This window comes from Grampus griseus, assembly GCF_964374135.1.
Source record: "Grampus griseus genome assembly, chromosome: 6".
Taxonomy (NCBI): domain Eukaryota; kingdom Metazoa; phylum Chordata; class Mammalia; order Artiodactyla; family Delphinidae; genus Grampus; species Grampus griseus.
In genome coordinates, this window is record NC_139000.1 from 13,183,960 (window position 1) to 13,211,828 (window position 27,869).

Here is a 27,869-nt window from a genome sequence, read left to right on the forward strand (position 1 = left end):
CTCCGGCCCCGGCTACGGCGACCTGAGAGTAGCGACTCCGGTTCGGGCATCATGTCTGACAAGCGGCCATCAGCGGAAGCCCAAGCCCGGCGGCTTCCCGACTCCTTCACGGGTGAGCCCTGTGCCCCTGGCGAGGCCCTTGGGGTCACCCGCCGCCCCTTAACCTTCTCGAGAACGAGCCTTAGCCCAAAGGTCCCAGGAAGGTCTCGGATGTTTCTTAGCCGAGCAACCGCTGCTCAAAACCGCGGTTTCCCCACTCGTACGCTGAGAATGACGAGCCCTACTTCGCGGGCTGGGGGTCAGGTTTAGGGATGTTAGGGTGCTGAGTGCAAGCCCAGTGCCCGGCACACTATGGACCCTGCAACAGAGGGCGCGTCTCCAGTGCCCACAGCCAGAGCAGGGGCTCGCGTTATCCAGCGGCTGCCAGATGCCAGGCCCTGTGCCAGCGCTTTCCGCTCATTATCTCGTGGCATGCACGCGGACGAGGACGTGCCTGAGTAACTGGCGGCCAGCGAGTGGTGGAGCCGGGCCCAGACCTGCACGCCACACCCGGGAGCCTGCGTCTTCGCCCCACTCCCCCTTCCTTCCCGCCCCATCGGAGGCCAGCTCCTTTACCCAAACCTCGCCCACCCCCAGAGTGCGCCGCCGTCCTCCCGAACTAGAAAGAACTCCTACCCCCCACCCCTGCCAATTTCCTATTAAGCCGCAAGACCGACCTGTGTAGTTTCGCCACATGTTCCCGACACATTTGCGGAAGAAAAGAAGGAAGTCTCTTTTTAGCATCCTTCCTGTATCTCTTTACAGCTTCACTTTCTGCCCCATTCTGCCCCATCCACTTCCTTTGTTCTAGAAACCTCGCCTTCCGGGCTTTTGTCCCTCACAAGGAACTGTAAGTTCCCCACCCTACCAGGGCCTTCCCAGTCTTGAGGCAGAAATTGTGTGAGTGACTCAATTTGTTGCCCTGTGACTAGTACCCTTGAGAGGGCTATCACCTAGAACCTTTATTGGCTATCCTTGCGGGGGAGGAGGGATTCATAAAGAGAGGCGATAAACCACTTGGGAGTACTGGTTGCCTCCCCGGGGCTCTTAGTGATCCAAAGGAATTATTTCTAAGGATGGAATTTCAGACAGAATGACATAGTGAAAGAAGTTCAGGGGACTGGGTGGGCTTTTCCATCACCCCACAAAGAACACTATACTGGACTCATTTATTCTGATTATTTGTAATGCCAGCCTTGTCCACCGATCCCATATGTCCCCTTTTCCTTTCCCCAGCAATCTTTGTCTTTAGTTCCTCCCCAGGAACATCAAAAGAATTACAGAAATCTTATTTCCTCTTTTCTGTACCTTGGACAGTTATTTTCCCAAATCAGGAGTGTGACAGAGAGGATGTACTTGAAGAAACTGATACTCAGAGAAGTTAAATTACTTTAAAGTCACACAGTTTATAAGTAATGGAGTCATATTTGAAATCTGGGTTTGACTGATTCTAAAACCTGCCGGTATAAAAATTGTGCAGTCCGGCCTCTTTGATAGTCAGTTGTCTCTTCCTAGAAAGGAAGGTAGGCAGGATCCTTTCTTTCATCTGTACCCTGATGTCCTGGTGGGAAACTAAAGGACTGTGAGGACAATGTTAGAAGTTTGGTGAAACTGCAGTGGGAAATCTGTAGAAGTTCTTTGGGAATAAACATGATCTTTGTACTTAATGTTAGTTGTCTTTCATGGTCACAGAACAGCTTTCACGCCTAAACTCTTTGTTGGTTCTACACTACTTTTTAGACAGAAGTCTTTTAAAAATCTATTTAAAACTGTGCACCCTTTCCTCTGAAAATTATATATACAAACAAAATTTTGCTTGGTCGCTGTCACCTTTTTTTTTTTTTTTTAATTTATTTTTGGCTGTGTTGGGTCTTCGTTGCTGCGCGCGAGCTTTCTCTAGTTGCGGCGAGCGGGGGCTACTCTTCATTGCAGTGCACGGGCTTCTCGTTGCAGTGGCTTCTCTTGTTGCGGAGCACGGGCTCGTGGCATGCGGGCTCAGTAGTTGTGGCTCGCGGGCTCTAGAGCTCAGACTCAGTAGTTGTGGCTCACTGGCTTAGCTGCTCCGCGGCATGTGGGATCTTCCTGGACCAGGACTCGAACCCATGTCCCCTGCATTGGCAGGCGGATTCTTATCCACTGTGCCACCAGGGAAGTCCCGCTGTCACCTTTCTAAAAATGTACGCCTTAGAGACCTGACACTGGTAGGAAAACCACTACTAGAATTTATTAAATAGAATTTATCGAGTGCTTGCCATATGCCAAATACAGCCTAAATGCTTTGAAAGCATTATCGAATGCAATCCTCTAGCAGCTCCACAAGGAGAGTGTCATTATCTACCACTTTACAGCAAGAAAACGGAGGCTCAGAGTGGAAAAATCACCCACACCTGTGAACGAGGTTCAAACTTGGGCTGATTTTCCAAATCATTTTACCTATCCTAGAGCTGCTTCCAAATTGCATACCCAAAAGGAGGAACTTGTCAAACATCAGTACTTCACTGAAGGTGAGAGACAGTAAATAAAGCCCAAAGGAACCTGGCTTCAATCAAGACCCCCTGGCTAGACAGCTCCAGAGGGCTGCTTCTGAGAGAAGCAGTGGAATATAAAAGTCCAAACTGCCCCTTTAGGATTTTGCTGATAATTAGTCTTAGGAACATAAATATGACCAAACCTAGGGCAAGACTAGTTTTTCTTAAAGCCAGTGCATTTGCTTTCTAATGAAATAATGCAGGTGGATTGCAAAGAAATGTATGGTTATAATTAAGAGCCATGTCAACAGAATAAATCCCTTCGGAAGAACGCCTGAAAATAAGCAGAATCAAGGGACTGATTTGTTTATTTCAGTTGTTACAGCCGACCAGATTGGGGAGAACTTTGTAATTTATTTAATAATTAATCTGAGTTAAACCATCAATGGTCATAGATTAACTCAAGTGACAACCAAGTCTACAAAAGTTGGCATTTATATAATTTTTTATAATTAAATAGGTCATTGGTTCCACCTGATGGTGTAACTTGTACACTGTAAAAGACAGAGTCACTGATCACCTGGTCAGCTTTGAAGAAAAAAATTTTTAATGTTGATAAAGTGATAAAGATTGGATTCAAAGTCTGTTTTTTAAGAAGATGTGGGAAAACGTTTTCCTGAAAATTACTGTAACCAGAAGAAATGAGCACCTCTCCTCTGTGTCTGCCTGGCATCTTGTGCCTACCTCTGTCATAATGTTTATTGCACAGATTATAAATATCAATTATAATCACCTTTGTTAGACCAGGAGAGCTTCTGAAAGCAGTGATTGTGTCCTTCATCACTGTAATAAGTTCAGGGTCAAGTGCATAGTAGATTTGCAAAAATATTTGTTGAAAGTAAAAGGAAGCAGGGAGATAAAGACACCCATAGAGTAGATCAAGTTGTTAAATGTTTGGCTTACGTTGGTGGAGATGTTTTTCTGTTTACAGTTTATTTTTATTAAGTTTGTTACAACCCAAACTATTGATTTTAGGGTGTGGACATGTTCCTCATACAGATAGACTGTCTGGGTTTATATTATCAATAAAGGGATTATAATTGTTACGATAATATACTGTACTTAAGGAATCTCCTCTTACTTACGAAAGTGTGGAAAGAGCAGTTAGAGGTCACAGTAGAAAGAAGGAAGTGTGTGTCAGTTGCCTGTTGACACACAAATCGTTCCTCCATTCTTTTTGAACCTTTGTCTATACTCTGAGCCTCTATACTCTAGATTAGCCTTGAAGATACGAGCAATAATGTGTCTGTCCTAAAATATCAGACAATGAAGATTAGATACCAGCCTTACCTAGTTGTGGATATGCACTGATGGTAGGATGGTATAGGATAGCGAAATGAGAGTGGAATCTCCAATTTGAAGATCTGAATTGAGACCTCAGTAGCATCACTTTGGGAAGTCTCAGTCTCCAGAGTCAATTCCTCGTCTTCATGTTGGGCTTAATCTTACTGTGGTATCTAGCTCCCAAGGTTTTAAGTATCAAATGAGAAAATTTATATGAATGGACTTTTGAAACTTTAAAGTGTAAATTATTAAGATATTATTTAATGGGGAAAACAAAGAATAAAAAGGTTAACAATGACTGTTCGGGAAGCCTAGTAATTATACAGGAAATTAAAATTTATGCACAAAAAGTTGTATAAAAGACGGTCCAGGAAACTTCGGGACTCCAACTTACCTCCCCAAATGTGGTCTGTTTCTCCTCCAAAGACAGAGTCCCCAAGCAGGTTGTTAGTCGATATTTTCTCTATGGTGTTCAGGTCCCAGAAGGCAATTCACTTAATACAAAGTTTATTCCTATAAACTGTATCAGTAATGACCTTAAGGTTCTGATAATAATAATGGCTACTATTTATTGAATGCTTCCTAAGTGTCAAACATTTTACGTATTTTCTCCTGTAAGATAATGACTGTTCTCGTCCCTCATTTTACTAATGAGAAAATTTAGTGGTAGAATGGAAATCTGGCACCAAAACTCCAAGCTCTTAGCCACTGTTTAGCTACTCAGCCTCAGTTGAAGAATTGGAAACCTCATGATCTAGTTTCCTTATGCTTCTGTTTCCCATTATTTAATGAAAATGATGTTGCCCTCCAAAGACTTTTATGAGAAAAACCTAATTATAGTTACTTTTAAGATATCCAAGTAAAAGAGCTGGAAAAAAAAACAAAACTGAAGAAGCAGAGGGGGTTTTGTTTTGTTTAGTATATTTCAGGCCTAGCCTAAATTTAATTAACTTAATAACATTATGAAATTGTTTTTCTCTCCAGTTTTTCTGAACATAACTATTTTTATCTTTCCAGACATGGGTCATATTCAGCCCATCCTTCTACCTTCCTGAATTCTCTCACCTCACAGGTGAAAAGGGCTGATTTTAAAAAGAGAAAAGGAAAGAAAACATTTGGGGAAAGCATTATGACCACTGCTTTGGGACAGAGGACGATTCTGAACTGTATTCTTTTTTTTTTTTTTAAGTAACATTGGTTTATAAGTTTCATGAATACAACATTGTATTTCTGTTTCTATCTACCTACCATACAGCATGCTCACCACCAACAATTGATGAACTGTATTCTGGGATCCTGTATGCAGACATGTAATTTCCATTTATCTTCTGTAATACTCAGCCTTTTCTTCCCCTCCCCAGAAAACAGCAGTATCTGGGAATTCCCTGGTGGTCCAGTGGTTGGGACTCTGCGCTTTCACTGGCAAGGGCCCAGGTTCAATCCCTGGTCAGGGAACTAGGATCCCACAAGCCGCATGGCACGGCCAAAAACAAAGCAAAGCAAACAAACAAAAACCAGCAGAATCACTCAATTCATTCAACAGCTGTTTACTTAACAAATGTTGTTCAAGCATCTGTTATGCACTGGGTGTCTCCCATGATAGCTCACTTAACTCTTCACACTGACCCTTGAGGGGGTACTCTTATTAGCCCTCTTCTTAGATGGTTAGAGTGAAGCACAGAGAGCCAAGACACTTGCCAAAGATCACACAGCTAATAAGTGGCAGAGCCAACTCTGAAGCCTTATGCTGTACTATTTTAACAAGACCAAAATCTCATGAAGAAGACACTGAATAAGATAATTACAAGTATGATAAGTAGTGTTTAGAGAGGGTGAAGTGCTATAGGTTAGGAGAGGGGACCCTATTAAAGACTCAGGGGTTCAAATTTAAAATCATTGATGATAGTCTCACCTATTTTTTCCTCCTGTTTTATGGCTAGAAATATTTGAATGAAGGAAAGCTACAGAAAATCCTCAAGATGCTTGGGAAATAAAATATTTAATTTCCTGATTCTTCTTTTTAAAAAAAAAATAAATTTATTTATTTATTTTTGGCAGCATTGGGTCTTCGTTGCTGCACGTGGGCTTTCTATAGTTGTGGCGAGCGGGGGCTGCTCTTTGTTGCGGTGCGAAGGCTTCTCATTGCGGTGGCTTCTCGTTGCAGAGCACAGGCTCTAGGCGCGTGGGCTTCAGTAGTTGTGGCACGCTGGCTCAGCAGTTGTGGCTCGCAGGCTTAGTTGCTCCGCAGCATGTGGGATCTTCCCAGACCAGGGCTCGAACCCATGTCCCCTGCATTGGCAGGTGGATTCTTAACCACTGTGCCACCAGAGAAGCCCTCCTGATTCTTCTTGAGCTAAGCACAGCATTCCCTTTATTTCAACTTTTATTGAAAATCTTTCTTAAAAGGACTAGTCCATTTCCTCTCCTTACTGTCTCATGGTAAACACATTTTGAGTTTTGTAATTCAAGTCACATAATGCTTCATCAGTACTAGTTCTTTTAGTCTAGTATCTACAGGTTTATAATAGGGCGGAAAAGTTATGGTCTTCAGTCATGGTTCTTAACTTGATACCATCTGGCCTGTAGCCACTCCAGTCCAGAGCATAATTTCTTCCCTAGAGGTTTAAGGATAAGGGCATTTGAAGAACTGTAAACCATGCCTAATTAAAATAGTCTTTTGAAAGATGGGTTATAGTGTGTGCTTGTTTGCTTTCAAAACCTCTGCCCAATGAACTGCAAGTTGCAGTTGCCAAGTAAACAGCATCATTTTTTCAACATCTGTTTATTGACACCCTACTATGTGCTAAACTCTGCTTTTCTCCCCTCTACCTGTTTGAATCTTTCTGTCTACAGGATGCTGCCTTCACTTTTGTTGTCTCTCTTCTCTTAACTCCTTTTTTCCATTTCTCTTATTTGCCTTTTCTTCTATCGTTTCCTTCCCTTTTCTGTCTTTCTCCTAAAATCCCAGTCATTTGAAAAACTCAGTTATAGTAAAATTTTGATTAATTGAAGATGTATTTATATTCAAATAAAATATTTTATCTGCCCTTTTGCCTGTTTCCGCCTTGAATTCTTATTTATCAGGTCTTTTAAAGACCTTGTTTCAAAACAAAGGGAAGAGAAACTAGGAATCTGGGAACTGTACCCTTACTTGAAATGCCAGAAGAAAGATCAGATGTCTTCTTTAACTCACAATGTCCTCCTCCTCAAATAGATGACTATATGAGATAGAACTAGAATGAGTCGTATGGCCTGTGGACCAAATCTGGCCGACTGCTTGCTTTGTATGCCGCACAAGCTAAGAATAGTTTTTATTATATTTATACATTTTTTTAAAAAAGAGGAAGCTTTGAAACTTATATGGAACTCAGATTTTAGTGTTCATAAATTACATTTTCCTGGAACACAGCTGTGTTCATTCATATATGTATAGTCTGTGACTGCTTTTGCAGAGTATTCAGTGGTTGAGACCGACTTTCTGGCCTGTAAAGCCTTAAGTGTTTATTCTGTGGCCCTTTACAGGAAAAGTTTACCACACCTTGACATGGAATCTCCAATGAGGAGTAGTTGTGGCCAAAAAGAACACTTGTATGCTGAATATATATGCTTGTAAGAAAAACTCAAAAAATGCCAAGACCTTTCGTTTCGACCTACTATTGCCCCTTAAAAGTTGCTATTAGAACCAGATAACGTGTTTTTGAGACTAAATTCTTAGCCATGCTATCTTTCCCCACCCAAACAACAACGTTTTTGGCAATTTACAACATGAAGCATTTCATCTGTATACTGGGAAAGAGGAAGGAAAAGATTGTGCTTTAAATGTTGGTATTTCAATAATTCTTTGGCTTACCTTTTCTTTGTGTAGTAATGTGTATGACTCAGTCAGATTTTCACATACTGCGTGAAGGTATGTTTCTGGCCTTTGCTTGAAGAAGAAATCCCGTATCTTTTGAACTTTAGAATAGAGTCCCAATGGTAAATGGAATTTATTATTTCACATGATTTCTAGTAGTGCCAAATTCAATCAACCGTAAAGGAAATCAGCTGATATGGGATCATTAACAATATGCAGTACTCTGAAATTATGCCTGTTATAATCTTGAAAAGAATATTTTACTGCCTGTCTGGAAGCCAACCCAACAAAAATTACTGTACAACTTGGTTTTGTTTTTTGTTTTTTTCCATTTGTTTCATGGTTTTGTTTTGTTTTCTTTTGTCTCTTTCCAGAAATTCTTTTGCTTTAGTACTTTGGGACTCTGGAAGGAATATGTTATACCTACTTTACAGATTTTTGTAAACATGAGAAATAATGTATATATGGAGTTAGCTTGTGGCTGATGTGTGATAGGCATTTAATAAATGGTGATTATTAGTGTTAATAAAATGTACCTCCAGAATAAGAGAAATTTAAGAATTGTGTAATTTCATCTTTTCAGCAAAATTAGTTTACGCAATAAGGATGTATGGAAACTTTGCTGAAAGTATATTCAAAGCAAAAGAGTTTCTAATTGAGAAAACTGGACACAACCTAAATGTTCATCATATGGAACGATAGAATATTATTCAACCTTTAATAATAAAGAGTATTTCCTGACATGAAAAAGTGTCCACAATATAGGGGGGAAAACAGATTTAAAATTATTATGTATACCATTATTTTATTTTTGAAAAAAAGGACACATATATATTGTGTGTCCAATAGCAAGGCAGAAAATAATCACCGTCCAGAGATATAAAAGTATAGATTATTTTTCTTCCTCTATTCTAAACTGTAATTTTAAATGTTATAGTGACAGTATTTTACTTTTAAAATAAGAAAAAAAAGTAATATTTTTAAAAATTTACGTTAGTTTCCTGGAGGTAAGCCCAATTTGAATGCTCAATTAAAAAATGTTAATGTATGGGCTTATATCCATTTTCAATACCATGCTTTGGTTAAAATTTTATTCTACCACGGTTTTCAGGAAAGAATTTTGTAGTAAAAGAAAAAAAAAAGTACTCTAAACCATGGCAAAGTGGTATTTACAACCAAGTATCATGGGATCCCTAATCTTTAAGATTGTTCCTACCCAGCAAGTATCAACAAGTATATCAACCAAAATGTCTCAGAAATACCTATTGTTCATTATTTGTCTTTTACCTCATAAAGGTAGGAGGGAGGATTCAGTCCTCAGGGTAATAAGTGGGAATCTTGAAGGAAATGAATTTCATAAAATTTGAGGGAGTAACTGAGATTTCTTTTCCTCTTTGGGCTGTACTGACTGGAAATGACTAAGAGTTTGTTTACAGCCTGGTGGAGTTTAAGCCTCACCTCTCTGAGGAATGTGATGTATGCACCTTTTTAAGCTATAACCAGGTGGGGAAGAGTTTCAGGGTTGAGAATGGGATCGTTTCATTTTAAAGGCACTAGAATATTATGAAATAGCACCATTTCTCCAGTGTGTACGCTCGGATTATTTCTAGCTGAGCATTTGAAAAGTGAAAGACAGGGCTTCCCTGGTGGCGCAGTGGTTGAGAGTCCGCCTGCCGATGCAGGGGATACGGGTTCGTGCCCCAGTCCGGGAAGATCCCACATGCCGCGGAACGGCTGGGCCCGTGAGCCATGGCCGCTGAGCCTGCACGTCCAGAGCCTGTGCGCCACAACGGGAGAGGCCACAACAGTGAGAGGCCCGCGTACCGCAAAAAAAGACCAAGTCCAGTTTTCAGAAAATCCACTTAATTTCTTCTTCCTCTTGATTTGCGTTCAAATCCCATATACTCATCTGAGGTTTTCAACAACATAGTGGAAATTGAGCACAAAAAACCTGGGCTGTACTTTCCCATTTGTCCTTATGTAGATAATAATTCAATAACTTAATAATTTGATTCACTAATCAGCTTCTTGAAGGTCTTTGAATGTCCAGGCCTAGCCTGGCAGGAGGGAGGCACGAAGTGAGGGAAAAATTAAGTAGTTTCAGAGGCTTTTATCAAGAAGAGTAAAAGCCACCTATTTTCCCATTTTTCATCATGGAAATTGAACACTTGAGTGAAATAGGAGAATGACAGAAAACTGTCATCTGTGTTTACTGAGCACTGCCTCAGTCCTGCAAGGCCAGTCTGATTATTTCAAGTAAGGACACAAAGGTTCAGAGAGGTAAAGATCGCACAACTAAGAAGTCACAGAAAGTTGAAACTTAAACATTCCCTATTCTCAGGAAATTCATCTAATAAGGGATATAAATGCACAAGAAATTACATATCTAGTTGGAAAACTGGCTAAGTACTTTATATCCACTCTCTGCAAGGCACTGTGCTAGACATTGAGAATATAAAAATAAAAAAGGAACATCCCTGCCCTCAGGGAGTTTATCATCTATTACAGTTCAGGACACAGAGTTTTGCCTGGAATATGGGAGACTTGGGGCAGTATTTTAGAAATCACCAAATGCTGTCAGATAAGTATTTGTGGCCCATCTCTTCCTTGTTTGGAATTCCTTTCATTTTGGAAACCTAGACCTGAGCCTGGCAATGAGCCTTGAGACTGTCTCTTGCTATAAATAGGCACAGCTGGAATTAAGGGGGCTTCCTCTGTAAGAATATCAGATTCATTCCTGGAACTCCTACCATGCTTTCCCAGCTTGGATTCTGTCTTGAGAAAGTGCTCCAAACACAACAACTTCTTTAATAAGGATTTTTTTTTTTTTTTAATTCAGAGGCAAAGGGTCAAAGAGTGAATTGATTTAGAACGTGGCCTTTGGAGTGAGAAGACCTGTGTTTGAATCCCAAGTCCTCCATTTTGTGACCTTGGGAGAGATGTTGCTTCAGTTACTTCATTTGTACGGTGGAATTAAAAACACCTAACTTCCCAGGGCTTTGTAAGGAGTAAATGAGATACGTGTCTAAAGTAATTTATTACAGTGCATGAAGTATAACAAACTGTCTAAAAAGGCTGCTGTGATTCGTATCCGTTATGACAGCACCTGATAGGCTCCTCCACCTGTGGAGAAGTGGTGTTGCTTGGAGTATTCTCTCACTGAACATGTCCGTACCCCTCAAAATGATAACTTAGAAGCCTCCAGGATTAACTTAGCTCACTTTTACTTAAGTACGCATTAGGATGTTAACCTGACACTATGACACAGGATCGGAAAACTACAAAGTCGTGTATAACCAAAGTACTCGTGTATTTCTGGTTTTTCATCTTATGTTTTAGAGCACTTGACCTGGATACCCACGTGTGTCTTTTCTTCGTGCTCCCAGCCGTCACTCTGCTTCTTTCTTGGCCTCCTATTTATTCAAAGCCCCATCTTGCTGCTGTCTTCACCCCTCCTGATCTGAGTAGTAACCCATGCCTGGCCTACCTCTTCCCCTCTGACCACCTCCCTCCCTCCCATTATTAAAACAGCTCCTGGAAAGACAGCAGATGCCTTCTGTGGTTGATAAGAAAAGCGATCTATCCCTCGGCCTGTTCAGTCCCTCTGTCCCCCACAGAAAGGAAAAACAAACTAAAAACGAGGAAGACATTGGACACAGAGAGTGGGAAACACAACTTAGGAAGGGAAGGCAGTTTCCCAGGATGACAGTGAAAGGCGATCAGAGGGATGGTTGCTGCACCAGGAACATGAATAGGTCCAGACATGACTCCAAGACTCTTCTTTGGAAGGTGAAATTGGTAGAATACCTGAGCCTGCTGGAAGGAGGTGTGGACGATTGATGAAGCGTTTGGGGTTGAATCAATAAGTACATTGAAAACTAAGCAAAGGGGAAAAAGACAGACATTGACTCCAGAAAAAAAAAAAAAGGTGAACAGGAAAAGAAAACGAATTGTGCTTCACTACGTGGCTTAGCTCTGAATGGCATTTGCATATTCATGAAATATAAAATTTGATATTGGTCTAACCAAAATTATGATGCAATTCCAAGGATGGGTATATTTATTTGGGGGGGAGGGGTAGAAAGTCAACAGATAAAGCTCAACACTGAAAAAAGCAACAAATAACCAAACCAGTGTATTATTTAGAAACAGGGGGGTTAAATACGACAATATTCAGCCGAAAGAGCGGTTGCCTTGAGTAGAAGAAATTGCAAGAGGTGAGCAGGGGACTGCCCTCTTGTACTCGTGGAACTGTTTGACTTTTTTAACTTTATGCAAGTTTAACTGATAAAAAATTAAAACTAAAACAGAAGAAGCACAAATGCATAGCGACAGGCTAAAAAAGAAGGTGAAACAACACTATCTAGAGGGGAGAAACATAGGTGACAAATTTTATTTATTTACTTCGAAAAATGCATGCACATAGAAAGAGTTTGGAAGAATATTTATCATCTCTGAATTGAATGATTTTTCCCTTCTTATACTTTTCTAAATTTTTCTGCAGTGGGGCATGTATTATCTTTGTGATCAGACAAAAGCTACTTCAGGGAATTCCCTGGCGGTTCAGTGGTTAGGACCCCACGCTTTCACTGCCAAGGGTGCGGATTCAATCCCTGGTCGGGGCACTAAGATCCCACAAGCCTCATGGCGCAGCCAAAAAAAAAAAAAGAAGGAAAAAAACGATTCCATGTTACAGAAAAGGGAAACTATTAGAAATGTGAGAGGGAAGCTATGTACAAAGATGTTCGTTATAGCGTTGTTCATAATAGTAAGAAATCAGAACCAATGTGGATGATACATTGTGCATATACCCAGTGAGATATTTTACAGGTGGCCTTTTTAAAAAGAGGACCTAAATGAGCTTATATGCGTGTATCATATGATTTTCACCTTTAATTGTGCTGTACCCTCGGCTTCCATTCACTTTGCCCTCCTTCCCCTTTTCGTTGGTATTTTCCTTAACCATTACATCCTGCAAGAAGCCCCTCTGACAACCATCACCATTGCCTACCCACCCCACCCCACCCTACTTTCACCTCCATCCCAGCGGTGTGGTGTGAGTTACCCCTATTCTGTGTTTTCAAAATATGCTGAACGGACACTGTATCTGCACTTAGTATATAATGATCTGTTTGTCTGTCTTGCCCGCTAAACTGTAACCTTCTTGGTAGTTGGGATTGGCTCTTACTTTTATCACTTCACTGCAATAATAAAAATTAGGGAAAGTAGCACCTGCACTTCAAGGTTTTTATGAGGATTCGATGGGAAAATACATGTAAACAGCTGGTGTTCAGTGAATAGCAAGGATGAAGATGATGGGGGGACCATGCTAAGAACAGTGATAAGAGCTGTATGTTTTTGGTTTTCACAGATAGCCCCAGTGCAGGCCTGGGACCTTGTGGATGGATTTTGGTGGCCATATCATTCTTGTTCACAGTTTTAACTTTCCCATTGTCAATATGGATGTGCATAAAGGTAAAGAATATTTCATCAACATCTGGTAAGGGGTCAACTCCTAAGTACATAAGCCCACTGTGTGTGTGTGTGTGTGTGTGTGTGTGTGTGTGTGTGTGTGTGTGTGTGTGTGTGTGTGTGTGTGTGTGAGAGAGAGAGAGAGAGAGAGACCATACTGGCCTATAATTCTTAACTCTAGTCACCAATTATCATGGAATCTTATGGAATCTTAAGACTTCTTTTCAGCCACTGCCCAGTCAGCCCCTCCTGACGATTAAAGTAAGGATCACCATCTAAAATTTTCTGGAGTCAGGGATGTGGGGTAGTCCTGTGAGAACAAGTCCTCCAGAGTCAGGATGCTGAGGTGTGACTGCTGATGCCATTATTTACTGTGTGACCTTTGCCATGTATAATGTGAGGAAATAGCAACACCTGCTTTATAGGGCTGTTGTGAGGATTAAATGAATTACGTACTTATCACAACACCTGGCATGTGTTAGTAATACATTAATAACGTTAATAATGTCTATAAAGTTATTAATACTGTGATAAATGACTATCATCTTCATATTCCTAAAAAGAGAAAATATGCTCTAAGAATTTTCAGATTATGTTACTATTATAATTTAAGGAATCAGAAGACAAGCTATGAGGACTTTAGCGCTTTTTTTCCTGTATTGACAATGCATGAGTAACTGGATAATAATGTTAACAGCTGAGGAGCGTGGATTTGCTTCTGTATACTCTTCTATACTTTCCAGATTTTATACAAGGAGTATCCATTGCTTTTATGATCCATAATAAAAGTAAATAACTTGGTTATTTTGGCAGGGATGATTAAACATTAACCATGTTACCTATAGCTATTATCTGGATTATAGAGAAGAAAAGAAAATAGAGGCATCTCACTTGTTTGGAGCAGAAATATGTATTTTGAAAGCTATGCATATAAATACTTGTACTCCTCATGTTAAATTATTATTTGTGCTTTTAATCTAGATCATAAAAGAATATGAAAGAGCCATCATCTTTAGACTGGGTCGCATCTTACAAGGAGGCGCCAAAGGACCTGGTCAGTACTAGGATTCTGAACTGTTTGCCTGGAGAACGAGATTCGTCCTTTTACTGTTGTGATTTCCCTTATGAGGGTCTCTGTTGACTCAGAAGAGAGTTCTCATAGCAGAAGTTGTGCAACAATAGCAGTGCTGCCTACCAGAAATTACCCTTTCCTTCCTGCCTCTCCCCTCCCTTTCCTACTTGAGTTGATAAGTTTATCTTAGGCCAAGAATAGCCACAGCTATCGAAATTAGAGCGTGAGAGTCCCTACTGAAATAAATGCTTTCAGTCATTATTTTTGGCAAACTTCGATTAAGCTCCCACTGAGTTCCAGGCTCTGGGAATTCAAGGGAGATGAAAACACAGTCCCTGCCCTCAAGGATCTTACTGCCTGGAGGTGGGACACCAACAAGGAAACAGGTAGTTACAATCCCACGTGATAAGTATTATGGTCAAACAGTCACAGATGGCTGTGGAAACCCAGAGAAGAGTGATGACCCCAACTAGTGGATGCTTTCTGGAGGTGACATCTTGCCAGGAAAGGGTGTGAGGCAGGGGAGAGGTGTTCCCAGCACAGAATATGTGCAGAGCAATGCAGAGGAGAGCATTGTAGGCTCAGGGAACTGCAGGCGGCCCAGCCAGAGTGCAGGACGGGAGGAGAGCGTAGTGGGTGAAGAGGTAAGCGGGGTCAAGGTCGTGCAGGACCTTGTACGGCTTGTTCAGGGGTTTGTGTTGGTTCATAGGAGAGAAACTAGAAGGATTAGAAAGATGACTTGGGAAGTGATTGCGTTGGTCTAAGGGAAAACAAATGGGCGACAGTAACAGTGAAGTAAGGAGATGCAATCCACAGGTCTTGTGGGGACAGTTAGATGTGGGAAGAAAGAGCGGGCGTAAGGATGACATTCCTGGCTTCCGGCTCATTCACTGAGGTGAACTGCTTTCTTTCGGTTTATCAGGTTGATTCTGTTAGAACTGAATAGTGCGGTGAGCTGGTCAGGTGCTGGTGTCTCTCTCTAATCTCGTGTATGTCTCTGTTGCAGGTTTGTTTTTTATTCTGCCGTGCACTGACAGCTTCATCAAAGTGGACATGAGAACTATTTCATTTGATATTCCTCCTCAGGAGGTAAGGTTGTCTTTTGCTGTGAGTAACTGAGCTGTCACCGGGGAAGGGGCCTGGCGTTGAGAGGCAGCAGGGGACAGTAGTCAGAGCACGGCTTTAGAGGCTGTCTGCCCTCACCATTTTCTGGCTGTGTGACCTTGAGCAAGTTCTTTAACTTCTCTGTGCCTCCGTTTCCTCATCTATAAAATAGAGGTTATAATAACAGGACCTACTTTATATGGTTCTTGTGAGGAATAAATGAGATACTCTATGTAAAGTGCTTAGAGCAGAGGCTGATAGGTAGTAAGTGCTATGAAAGTGCTTGTCGTTACTATTATTACAAAACGTACTGTCATGTTAATGTAAGTATAATATTACTGTCATCACCGTTGTCATCATTTTTACTACCACACTTCTCCTCTCTGGGTTTCTGATACGATATTCTTCTTACGGTTCTCGACTGTATTCTAAATAAATTGGTTAGAAGCCAAAGAATTAGAAACTGCCCCTTTGGTACTTTAGATAAGCATATCATGTTTTATATTAGTAATTATTTCAGGCTTTTTCAAATTGTTCCACAAATCACCATTGAAACGCACAGCAGAACCCAGAAAGTAGATGGTTGCAGTGAGACAGAGGAATTCCTCCAAACTACAGTGGTGGAGCCAGGACTCAAAGGCAGCTCTTCGGATTCCCTGTGCAGTGCCTTCCCCACAGCTCCATGCTAAGTGCATCCTGCAGCAGGTCCGTCCTGGCCCTTGACGCGGTGATGGCCATCCTGGCACTCGTGTCTAAGGAGTTGTAATAACCGTCGCAGATAGAAAGCCTAAAAACATGATGACGGGAGGGACAGAAGAAAACGGCCAGTGTTTTCTGGCCACAGGCCAGGTACTCAGCAGAGTGGTGGAGCCTTGTCACAAAATCCAGAAACCAGCTCAGGCATTTCCCTGCTGGCGCTGAGCCAAGTAGTTAGGGAGGTCAGACTTCATAATCCACACATACCGGGTGAAACCGGAAATCATTTTCACCCCCAAGAACAAGACTGAGAGCATTGCTGTATTCTCTGCGTGGAAGATTGGCCCTTAGGAGCCCCGTTCAGGGCAGCGGGGAATTCTCCTGGCACTTTCCTCTGTAAACATGGCAGGCGTCTGGCAGGGTCACTGTGAGCTTCTGCCTTCCAGCTGCTTTCTAAACACAGAGCGGATTGGAACTTGGCAAGCAGTCCTTTTTCTGATCCCCTGTGAACTTACTGCGACGGGAGATAAACACTCCGCCCACAATAATCAGTAGATAGCGAGGATGCAACTTCACAAAGCTCCAGCTGTGGCGAGTCACAGTGGCAAGAGCTCATTTAGAAACGATACCCCTTTTCCCATTGCATCGTAGGAAAAGATTAATTTTCACACAAGACGGTAATATACTGTGTATCTATTTACAGATCCCCCACTTCTCTTCCAGGTTAGAAGTATTTCTAGGTTACTAAAAAAAAAGGATTACTGCTTTGATGCCTTGCAGAACTAAACTGCTGTGTACTATCATTGTTTTTATTACTTTCCACGTACATAGCTCTCTACACTCGCAAAAGGGCTTCGTTTCCAAACATCTTCTTCTTTGACCTTCAGAGAAATTTGCATAGACTTGGGCCGTATTATTAGCCCCATCTCACAAATGAGGAATCGCTAAGTCAGTCTAAAGGCCTTGCTGGAGGTCACCAAGGGAGGTGCCGGCAGAGCTGAAACTATAGTTGGGGTCTCCTGACTCTCTCACTCCCACTCTTCATCCCTCACTGTATTCCTGGGACCACGTTTCAGTCCCGTTCATCTCTTGTCTACTGACTACCTGCTGTGTGTCAAGTGCTCTGCCAGTGCTAGAGATACAAAGACAAACTTCCCTCAGGACATTCATAGTCTAACAGAGAAGTGATGATGTAGATAAATCGTGTCACTGCAGTGAAGGGGCAAAGGAAAGCGTGTTTAACTCTGCCGAGTGAATCAGGGAAGTTCCATAGAGAAGAGGACACTTGAGCTGTGTCTTAAATGATGAGTAAGGACACTCCAGCCTGAAGCCGTGGGGGAGAGGGAAGGGAGGACATGCAAGGAGAGGGCCATCTGCAGAAAGGCCTGGGGCATGGAACATGGTGCACGTGGGGACCTGCATGTCATCTAGCATAGAGTGTGTGCAGGAGTGGGGAGGAATGAAGCCAGAGGGCAGATGTCAAAGGGCTTTACACCAAACCAAGGACTTTGCCCTTGGATGTGATAGGAAGCACTGATTCATTGTGTCCTGTTGAGCATTTCCACGTAGCCTGCTGTAAATATACTTCCACCTTGACCTCACCCTACGAAAACAGTTCCGTTCACTTTTTGTTCTAGTAACACTCTGCTACTTACAGTTCATCAAACCTCGGCTCCCTGGTACCTCTGTTCCTTTCACACATTATTCTCTCTGCCCTGAATACTCTTTCCCTCTATCCTCAGAAAATGTTTATTCCCTTTTTCAAGGCTTAGTTCATGTATCACCTCTGCCACCTAAAACTGTCCATCCCTAGTCCCTTAGAGCTTCCCTTGATTCCTCAACCTCTTTGAAAGTGGGAACCAAGTTTTTTCATACCTTTATCCCTGGAACATAGCACAGTGCCTGCTGCTAACCGCTACTAAGTCTCAGTATTTGTTAAGTGATCGAATGAAGGAATGGAATTAATAAATAAATGAATGTACTTTGTTAAAATTTTGTAGACATAGTTAACATTCTAACGCTTTGCTCTCTTAGTCCCTTGGGGCTTCTGTAACAAACCACCATAGACTATGTGACTTATAAGCAACAGAAGTGTATTGCTCACAGTTCCGGAGTCTGAGGAGTCCGAGATCAAGGCACCAGCAGCTTTGGTGTCTGATGAGGGCCTGCTTCCACTGTCTTTTCATTGTGTCCTCACATGGCAGAAGCGGGGAGGGATCTCTCTGGGGCCTCTTTTCTAAGGGCACGAATCCCATTCACGAGGGGTTCACTCTCATGACCTAATCACCTCCCAAAGGCCCACCTCCACACACCAACACATTGGGGATTGGGTTTCAACATGGATTTTGGGGGAACACAAACATTTAGTCAACAGCACTTACTAAAGACGATGAGCTAGTGTTTTAAGGTGTTCTGTCACATACCATTCCTTACGGTTTTATTAAAGAAAGAGGTGGTTGACAGTTGTAAAATTGCTTCCTTTGTGTTGTAGATCCTCACTAAGGATTCAGTGACAATTAGTGTGGACGGCGTGGTCTACTACCGCGTTCAGAACGCTACCCTAGCTGTGGCGAACATCACCAACGCTGACTCAGCAACCCGTCTTTTGGCACAAACGACTCTGAGGAATGTCCTGGGCACCAAGAACCTTTCCCAGATCCTCTCCGACAGGGAAGAAATTGCACACAACATGCAGGTGAGGAGTGCACCAGTGCTGCATCTCACAGAAGTTGGAAAATAAAGCAAAGGGTCAATGGGTATTTGAGAACTTTTCATCAAGTCAAGTTGGGGAATCACCGGCCTTTTTTTCTTTGTAGAAAAGTTTTACCAAACTTGATGGAAGGGGATTTTTTTCACATAATTAGCTCCTGGGTTAATAACACTCCGATGTGTGCATTGTTTTTTAATTCCCTCCAGTGTGTATTTTTTTCTCCCAGAATTAGTGTTAACCTTTTTCTTTAGCATAATAGTTCAGAGGCCGTTCTGCAAGATAGCGCAGGTGTAGTTAAAGCCATATTCTGTGCGAGTCCCGTGACTGCCTTTGCAACTCTTACGCTTTCCAGTCTTGCTTACGTAACAGATGACGAATCAAACCTGACTTGTTCAGAAAAGATCAAGTACTATAAATCTGAACTGTTATTATTTGTATAGACTTCACTGTGTGTGAGATCTCTGGTCTTACTTGATGCCCGCAACAACCATATGAAATAGAATAGAATGATTTCATTCCTACCGTTGTAAAGGGAGGATACTGAAGCCCAAAGAAATAACGTGGCTCACACAGAGTCACATTGGCTCAGGAGTCTGCTGGCCACCTGTTTTTATAAGTGAAGTTTTATTGGAATACAGCCACACCCATTGTTTAATGTACTACCCATGGCTGCTTTTGACCTACAAGGGTAGGGTTAGTTGCAACAGAGACTGAAAATAAACAATCACTATATGACCCTTTTAGAAAAAGTTTGCCAGCCCACGTTAGCTTATTAGTAACGGAATCAGGATCCGCTCCCCAGTAACCCAGCCCCCCACTTCAGCCTCCCTGCCTGCATGGATAACTGATCTCTCTGCAACCCTCCACCAGTGCCTTTCCCGCTCCAAATCCCAATGAACAGAGCTACCTTAGGCCACGGGGTGGGGGCTGAACATTTCTAGCTTCCTTCTCTCTTCCTAACAGACTACTCTGGATGATGCCACTGATGACTGGGGAATAAAGGTGGAACGTGTGGAAATTAAGGATGTGAAGCTCCCTGTGCAGCTCCAGAGAGCCATGGCTGCTGAAGCAGAGGCATCCCGGGAGGCCCGAGCCAAGGTAACCTTTTTTTTTTTTTTGTAGCCCGTTTGTTTTTCCTGTTGAGTTTTCTTTTTTAATTACACAAAGTAAAACGTGTTTGTTGTAAAAAATTGAAACGATCCTGAAGTAGTGAAGATGAAGGCTCTCCCCGTCACTTTACATTTCCCCCAGAGGCCAGCACTCTTAACAGCTTAGTGTACATACTGGAAGATTTCCATTTGGGGTTTATTTGACTAGGTTGTTAGTCTACTGGCTTGTTTGGTTTACAAAAGTGGGATCATACAATACATAACTGTTCTTCACCTTGCTTTTCTCACTCAACAGTATCTCCTGGGAATAGCAGTACACAGAGATCTACCTCGTTCTAACTGCACATCCCATACATTATTCTCCCAGTCCCCTATTAAGGACACATTAACAGTTCTGACTTCAGAGCAGATGGGCAATTGCATCAGTTTGCTTACCATTCATTCCTTCCTTATTTTTGTCTTCTGTTTCATTCTCTGTCTTTTCCCAGGTTCTTCTTTCTTCTTACTATTTCCTCTTCCTTTCTCTCCTCTTCTCTTTTTTTCACTTCTCTTTCTGTTCGTGGCCTCTCCCGAGGTCACAAGTGCACGTCTGACTCCCAAGTGCACGTCCCAAGTGCACGTCTCCCCAGTTGAACGCTGAAGGAGACACACCAGCCCCGATTCCAAATTCACAGCAGAGTGATTCTTTTCAGTCCAACTTCACTCAAAGATCCTAATAAGGTCCCACGGCCCCTTACCTATGAATGGGTGGAGGAAGAGGGATAGTTTTCATAGGAGTGGTTGCTGTGGATGTGACAGATCTCCTAGGATACCAGGAGCGAACCAATTTGTTGCCGTTAGAAAACAGTAGTAACTGGTGATAATTGGAACCCTGCCCTTCTGTTAGGATGCCCTGTAAGCTACGGATTGGTCACTATAATTTTTTAGCCAGCACCAAATAGAATAGTAGTTCATTTGACACACTGCATCCAGAATTTTCTACTGACCAGGATTTTTAGATTTGCCTGATGTGTTCATTGATGCTTGTGATAACACTACAACACCCTCAAGTACTTTCTCTCCAAACCATCATATTTTATTTAGAAGATTAAATTACATTTGTGCTAATGATATTAAATATGCCCCACTATAATTCAGTTATTTGGAAGATTAGGAATCGCTTTTACCTAGAATATGTCATTAACCAAAAGCCCCATTTCCAAACCATATTGAATAATAGAATTTATCATACATAGAATACGTAGAGTATCGGAGCCTGAAGGGTCCTTAGGGATTATCTTCTGAAGGTGACAAATACCTGGCCCAGAGGCTGCCACTCCACCCTCAGGCTCCCAGGCCAGTAATTAACCACAGCACCGTTTTCCCCTGAGCTTGACTTGACCTTAGAACAGTGCTGAAACACTCCAGGCGACAGCCTGCAACTGCTTGGAATTGGCCCTAAACATGAAACTTATTTGCCATCTCACACTTTAGATGAAAACGTCAAAGCCCAGAAAAGTTATGTGTTTCCCTGAAAAGCACACAGTTGATTAGTGACCATGGAGATTAGAATTTCTTCTGCTCCCCACTGCCTCTTCTGGGACTTTCCAGGACGGACCGAGCCTCTTCTACCAGCATTCTCACCAGTTAAGAAAGAGAACTCCTGACTTGCCTTTCTAACAATAAGAAGAGATAAAGGAAGCTGGTTAGAATTCTGAATTACTGTGCTCTCACTTGGGTGAGGCTGTCTTTAAGGTTGCGGTTAACACGCAGAATCACCATGAATCTTATCCTTCCATAAGGTACAGTGACCCCGCAACAGCCATAAGGCCCTGCACTCAAGTTCTCAGGGAAATAGGGGTCACCATTTCTTCAACAAATAAATTGCAGAGGAAAAGGGCGGGAGAGTCTGTAGGTGAAGAGACTTCAGAGAAAAATTCCTCAAGTTAATTGGCCGTCAGGGAAACACAAATGCAAGTCACAAGCAGATGCCACGCTAACCATCCACCAGAACGGCTTAAAAAAAGAAAAAAGGAAACAAAAGATCCAAGTGTGGGCGAGGGAGGAGGTTTTGTTGGTGAGAATATAGATCGGTACAGCCGCTCTGCAGAACTGTCTGTCTGTATCTGCGAGGAGTGCACATGTTTGTGTACCAAAGGGCACATGCTGGAGTGTTCACTCCAGTGCTCCAGCAGCAATTTGTAATTACCCCCGACTGGCAACTACCCACATATCCATTGCTAGCTGGATGGGTAAATAAACATGTGGTTCATACGAAGGTGCACCGCACAGCAAAGAGATGAACGTGTAAGTGCTCACAAGCGTAATTGTGAGAAGAAAGGTCACGAAAGAGGACAGATTATCCTGAACGTGTTATGATACGTTAGGGGGACCTCTTTTTAAAGTTTTCAGACCAACTCTTAATGACTGGAAATGGAATGTCTTCCGTGCTTGCAAATTCTCCCTTATTTCCTTTTTCACGGTTCTCAGAAGAGTGCCTGGCATGTGCTTTCAGGCTCCTATCTCTGGGGTTACTCATCTAATAATTGAGAGGGTGGGGTGCAAGAATGCAGGTCACCTTTCTTGGCGCTTCCCTCAGAGCAGCCCACCTAGGCCACAGGAGGAGACAGCAGGACGGCCCACGTACCTGAAAATGCCAGCTTTCGACACGACGGTCTGTAAAGATGAAGTGCAGATTGACAGGGGGCTACTGCACTTTTTGCAGAAGGTGCACACACCCATGGGTAGCTTGCGTTGCTTCCTAACATCCTACCCGCAGTGCCCGCTTGGCCTGTATTAGACACAGCCGGTGGTATCGTGTTCACCTCTTGGGCAGCTCACTCAGAGCAGCTTTTCTATTAACAAAATGTGAGACAGCCGGGTGGGTCTGGCTTCCCAGCCAAGAGATGGTGTATTGATTGGTAGTGGGAGATGAGCTATCTTTGCAGTTGGTCCATGTCCAGACAGAAAAAAGGACCTAACTGGGCATCTGAGATGACGTGGAAAGAAAATCAGAGCCTGCCATTCTCGTGGCAGGGTCGGCTTGTGCGTTCTCTCCAGTGTTTGCCTGGGAGGACAGTTCCCGGAGTCCCTTTCAGTATAGCTGGCACTGGCCCCTTCTCACACACCTAGTAGGGCATAATGGTTTGCCTTGATAAATTTAGGTTTTTATCCTCTAATCTGGGTTCCATCTCCCAGTAAGTATCCCCTGTCTCACCGAATGCACCGCAATCCAGGAACCTGGACTCAGCCTCTGTGCCCCTCTGGTCCCGTCCCAGTCTGCCCCACACTGTTGAGTCTCCCTCCTGAGCAGCGCCCCAGTCTGTTTCCTCCTCCATCCCCACTGCCGGTGACTGGCACCAAATCACTCTGAAAGCTCCCCCTCTCGGTCTTTTCTCTTACTGATGCTCAGACATCTGTCGGAGTGTTTGCTCAAACTAGATCTGATGAGGGTTCCCATCGCCTCCGGGGTGAAGACAAACACCCGAGCTTGTGCTGCCCTTCCTACCCGGCCCCATTCCCACCCCCCACCTTCCCACCTTGTCCCATTCGTCTCCCACCTTCCCCTCTGCCCCATTCACCCCCCACTTCCAACCTTGCCTCATTCATCCCCTACCTTTCCTTCTTCCCCATAGTGCTCATCCCCTTACAGGATCCTGGAATACACCAGCTTTTTTACACCTCAGTACCTTTTCATGTGTTCTGTCTGAAATATTCTTTCTCATCTTAATCCAGACAGCAAGGCTTTCGTCCTGTAATGTTCAGCTTCTTCTGTAACCTCACCACTTCACCTTCTGCAAAAATTGCTTTCCTTTCAGTGCCGGCATTTGTACATGTCTCTGTCAGCATTTGTCACACTGGAATGAAATGATCTGCTTCCAGTCTGTCTCCCCTACTTGGCCAGGAGCTGAGGGAGGCAGGGGAGTCCGCCTCTATCCCTAGCCCCTCACAGGGCTTGACACCTGGGGGCCCCCCAACGTTTACTGTATACGTCAATGAAATTGTACTGGTCATAAGACTATTGCTTTCAATTCTGATATTCACAGCAGTGTTAAGAGCCATTAATATTTTGAGATCCCTGTGAGAACAGCCTAACTACCCTTTTAGCCTTGAGGATTATGGTGTGTTTACACCTCTTCTCCTAGGATTACGAATTAGAAGTAACTGCCTTGATTTGACTTCTGAATCTTTTAGGAATTAGGGTATAAGTGGATCCGAAAATTAGGTCTTGACTTGGCGCTTGCCCTTCCTACATAATTAGCCTCCGTTTATACACTCAACATATAATAGACTTTCTCTGTCTTCCTCACAATGGTAGGTGCTATCCCATTTTAAGAATAAGAAACTGAGACTCAGAATGTTAAATACAGTAAGTCCCCTACATACGAACCTTCAAGTTACGTACCTTCCAGTTGCGAACTTTCAAAGATGCAAACGTGCGTTAGTGCGTGTCCAGTCAACATAAGTTAGTGCACGTGTCTGGGTTACGTTGTCGTGTGCGTGCATCCTCTCCAAGTGGTTGTGCTTTTGTGTACGTTACAGTACTGCATAGAGTACAGTAGTACAGTATCTTTATTTCAAGCCCAGGATGTCTGGAAGCAAGTGTAGAAGCAGCGGTATGTAGCCAATTGTGTTAGTTGGGTACCTAGGCTAACTTTGTTGGACTTACGAACAAATTGGACTTATGAACGTGCTCTCAGAGTGGAACTCGTTCGTTTGTGGGGGACTTACTGTAACCTTTCTGAGGACACTCAGCTAGGAAGGGTTAGGTTTGCGATTTGAGCTTAAGACCATCCAGACTCCATCGCCCCTGCCGTCCCCACCACTCCAGTGATCTTCAAACTTTTTGCTCGTGTAACCCCTCAAAGAACTTAGAAAAACTCTACGTCCCATCTCACATCTTAAATAGACATGTAAAATTTTTCATTTTGAATGTATATACTTGTCAAGCATATAAGTCCTGGCATGTTTTAAAAATTGACATTTTGAAATGAAACTGTTAACATCATTCTTTTAAATGTATCCAGTGAAATTTCGATAACGTAATGATTTCATCCTCTGTTTTATAGAATGATGAAAGAATAAGTTCTTTTAGCAATTAGGAATTTTTCATTTTTTCTTTTTCTCCTTGAACTTTTATTTCCATTCCACCTCCCCCACAGAGTCTTTTCCTAATATAATGTATTTTGTCCTGAATTATTTTCTCACCCTTCTGGAACACATTTAGTATATAAGTTAAAATATTTTTAAAATTTCTCTGACTACAAGCAAGGGTCTCAATGAGATGAATGAGGAATGAATCCATGTCTTTGTAGATGGTTGTTACTTATTGCTAGAATAAGACAATATTCAGCATCAATTCTACTTTTCATTTTTACAGGTATAAGGAGTAAGAAACCTTATTTATATAAATAAGTAGATGGAATTGGAAGGTTTTTTTCAAGTAACTTTATACAATTCTTAGCACTCCCTCTGAATTTACGTGCTAAAAAATCCTACAGTGATCTTTCATCAAAAAATACTTTTAATTATCCATCCGCTTGCAGTACAATAAGGTCCTCTTCCCTTTCTTTGAAATCAAAGCATTGGAAATCCATCTGACTTGCAAAAGGCTTTGTATAGTCACTGGGGTCATTCACTTTCTCAGCCCCTACACAGTATTCTGAATTGTTCCCTTGTTTGGTGCCCTAGAAATGGGAGAAAGGCAATAAATAGTAAAAGAGAATGTCTTGCCCTCAGGCACATATTCACGCAAATCAGTTACAGGAAAAAGAACATACAGGAACTGAGTCTGGAAATTGATTTCCTTAGAATTATTCTGGCTGACCCTCAGGAAGGCTCTGTGTACCACCTGAGCTAGACGTACCCCGGTTTGAACTGCTCAACACCCGCCCGTGTTCTCTGGTTTGACTTCTCCTTGCCACTGTTCTGTAGGTCATTGCCGCTGAGGGAGAAATGAATGCATCCAGGGCTCTGAAAGAAGCCTCCATGGTCATCACCGAATCTCCTGCTGCCCTTCAGCTCCGGTACCTTCAGACACTGACCACCATTGCTGCTGAGAAAAACTCGACAATCGTCTTCCCTCTGCCCATAGATATGCTGCAAGGCATCATGGGGGCAAAACAGTGAGCCATGTAGGCCGATGCAGAGATGAGCTCTTCCCTCCTAAGGATGAAGTGGGGACCAAACCAGCCTCTAACCCATAGGAGGGAATAGGGTGGGAACCTTGACTTTCTTCCCTCCCTTCCTTTTTCCATATGTTGAGTGTGATGTTCTTAGAACGTGTAGTGCTCCTAGCTAGCCACAGATGAAGGTTGTTAGCTTGTAAATAGTACGTGAGAGTGATGATTTATGTAAGATAATCTCTCACTCTAAAATACTTCAAAGTTCGTATTTTTAGATTGTTATGCGATAGGTTAAATCTTCTTTCGAATCTCATTGAGTCATTCTGTGCCCTCTGTCAGCAGCCAGGCCAAAAGGAGGAAGGCAGACTATCATCCCAACCCGACACCCTGGCTGGACAAATGTTTTGCAGAGAACAGTGACCTCGGGCTACAACCAGCTTCTCTGGGCCACATGTGCCTTACTTCCGGGGAGTCTCAGCTAAGGAAATTTCCCTAACATCAGTTTACCTTCTAAACTCAAACTGCCCCACCCACACCCCCGATGCTGCAAAGTAATCCTTACTTAAGGGTAGACGTGTCCTTGCCAGTACCTGTTAGCACTGGAGAAAAAGGGGAAGACCAAGGAAAATGATGACCCTAACCCTTGAAAGACTTCTAAATCCATTGCTGTAGACGTCCTTTTAAAATAACATGGGTGGTTTGTTTTTTTAACTTCTCTGAGCCCCTTTATGAGTAAATGATTCCTCTGTGGTCTTTCAAACCAGCTAAATACTTGTCACAAAAGTGCTTTTTTTTCTCACTTTTGCCTATTTTCATATATCAGGTTCTAAATAGTTTTGATTTTTTTAAATAAAATTTTCTCTAAGTTCTATAAGCCATTGTTTATATACCCATTTGAATAGCTTAAGGGACTAATACTTGAAAAAAATATATCTTCAGAAAACCATTATATTTTCCTGTCTGCATGCTATCGACTCGTGTACACTGTGAGCTATCTTGGTTGCCATTCATTAAGTAGTAGAAGGAATTCATAGTCTCTCGGGCACACGATATCCCAGGAGCTTGGGAAGATGCTCTCAAGCTTAGCATATCTATATAGGTATAGATCCTTTTTATTTCCCTGGTGATTTTTTTTCTTTCTGTCGTATACGGTGATGCTGAAGGAGGAAGTGGTCAGCCCTTCTGAACCACCACTGCTGTAATATTAAGAAGCACCTTCCGTTTCACAAATGCCTGTGAAGCCAAGTAGCCTGGCATTCTTCTATTGGTCTGGAAAGCCGCCTGGTGACATTTGCACCACTTCCTCTTTGAAGCTCTGAGTTCACCTAGAAAAGTCTAAGAATAGCAGCTTCCTTACCCAAAGCTGCCCTTCATATCTGTCCTTAGCTGGGTCACTCTGTCAAATCCCAGCCTACGAGAGTCCCCTCCTGACAGCCCATTTCTAAGGTTATTTTACAAAACCTTGAACCACCGTGGATCCAGGTGCCTGGTAGAGTTCATTAGATATACAATATACAGAGCATTCTGGCTTGGAACTCAAGCTGCATTTATATTTTGAATTTTTAAATAATGATTTTGTCTCTTTCGTGAGGTGGCTCACCCTCGACCACTGAGGACCAGGAGACAACCACATATCCTGGCTGAAAATCTCTTGTCAGACTTAGAGGTTCAGTGCTTTCTGTTCCTTGAGTCTATCTCCAGATACCAAACAACCTTCGCTCTTCTGCCTTGTGGATTCATAGTCCAAAAGGTTGGAATTAAATTGCCTGGGAGTGAGGAGGCATAGAAGGAGCTCTAGGATGACAGTGTTAGTACGAGAGTTTTTTCCAGGTGGCCTCCCTTTCCAATGCTGTACCTAATAAACTGCACTTTTACTCATTTTCTTTGGGTGAGAGTTT

General features: G+C 42.6%; 1 protein-coding gene across 1 annotated transcript; it reads left to right on the plus strand.

The window, feature by feature from the left end:
* STOM (stomatin) lies at nt 1–27,849 on the plus strand. Its single transcript, XM_082656554.1, has 7 exons — nt 1–112; nt 13,076–13,179; nt 14,158–14,230; nt 15,255–15,337; nt 18,540–18,743; nt 19,722–19,856; nt 25,781–27,849. Exons 1-7 carry the CDS (start codon nt 52–54, stop codon nt 25,973–25,975), a joined length of 855 nt encoding a protein of 284 aa, XP_082512680.1. The 5' UTR covers nt 1–51; the 3' UTR covers nt 25,976–27,849.
* The last annotated feature ends 20 nt before the right edge of the window (nt 27,850–27,869 follow it).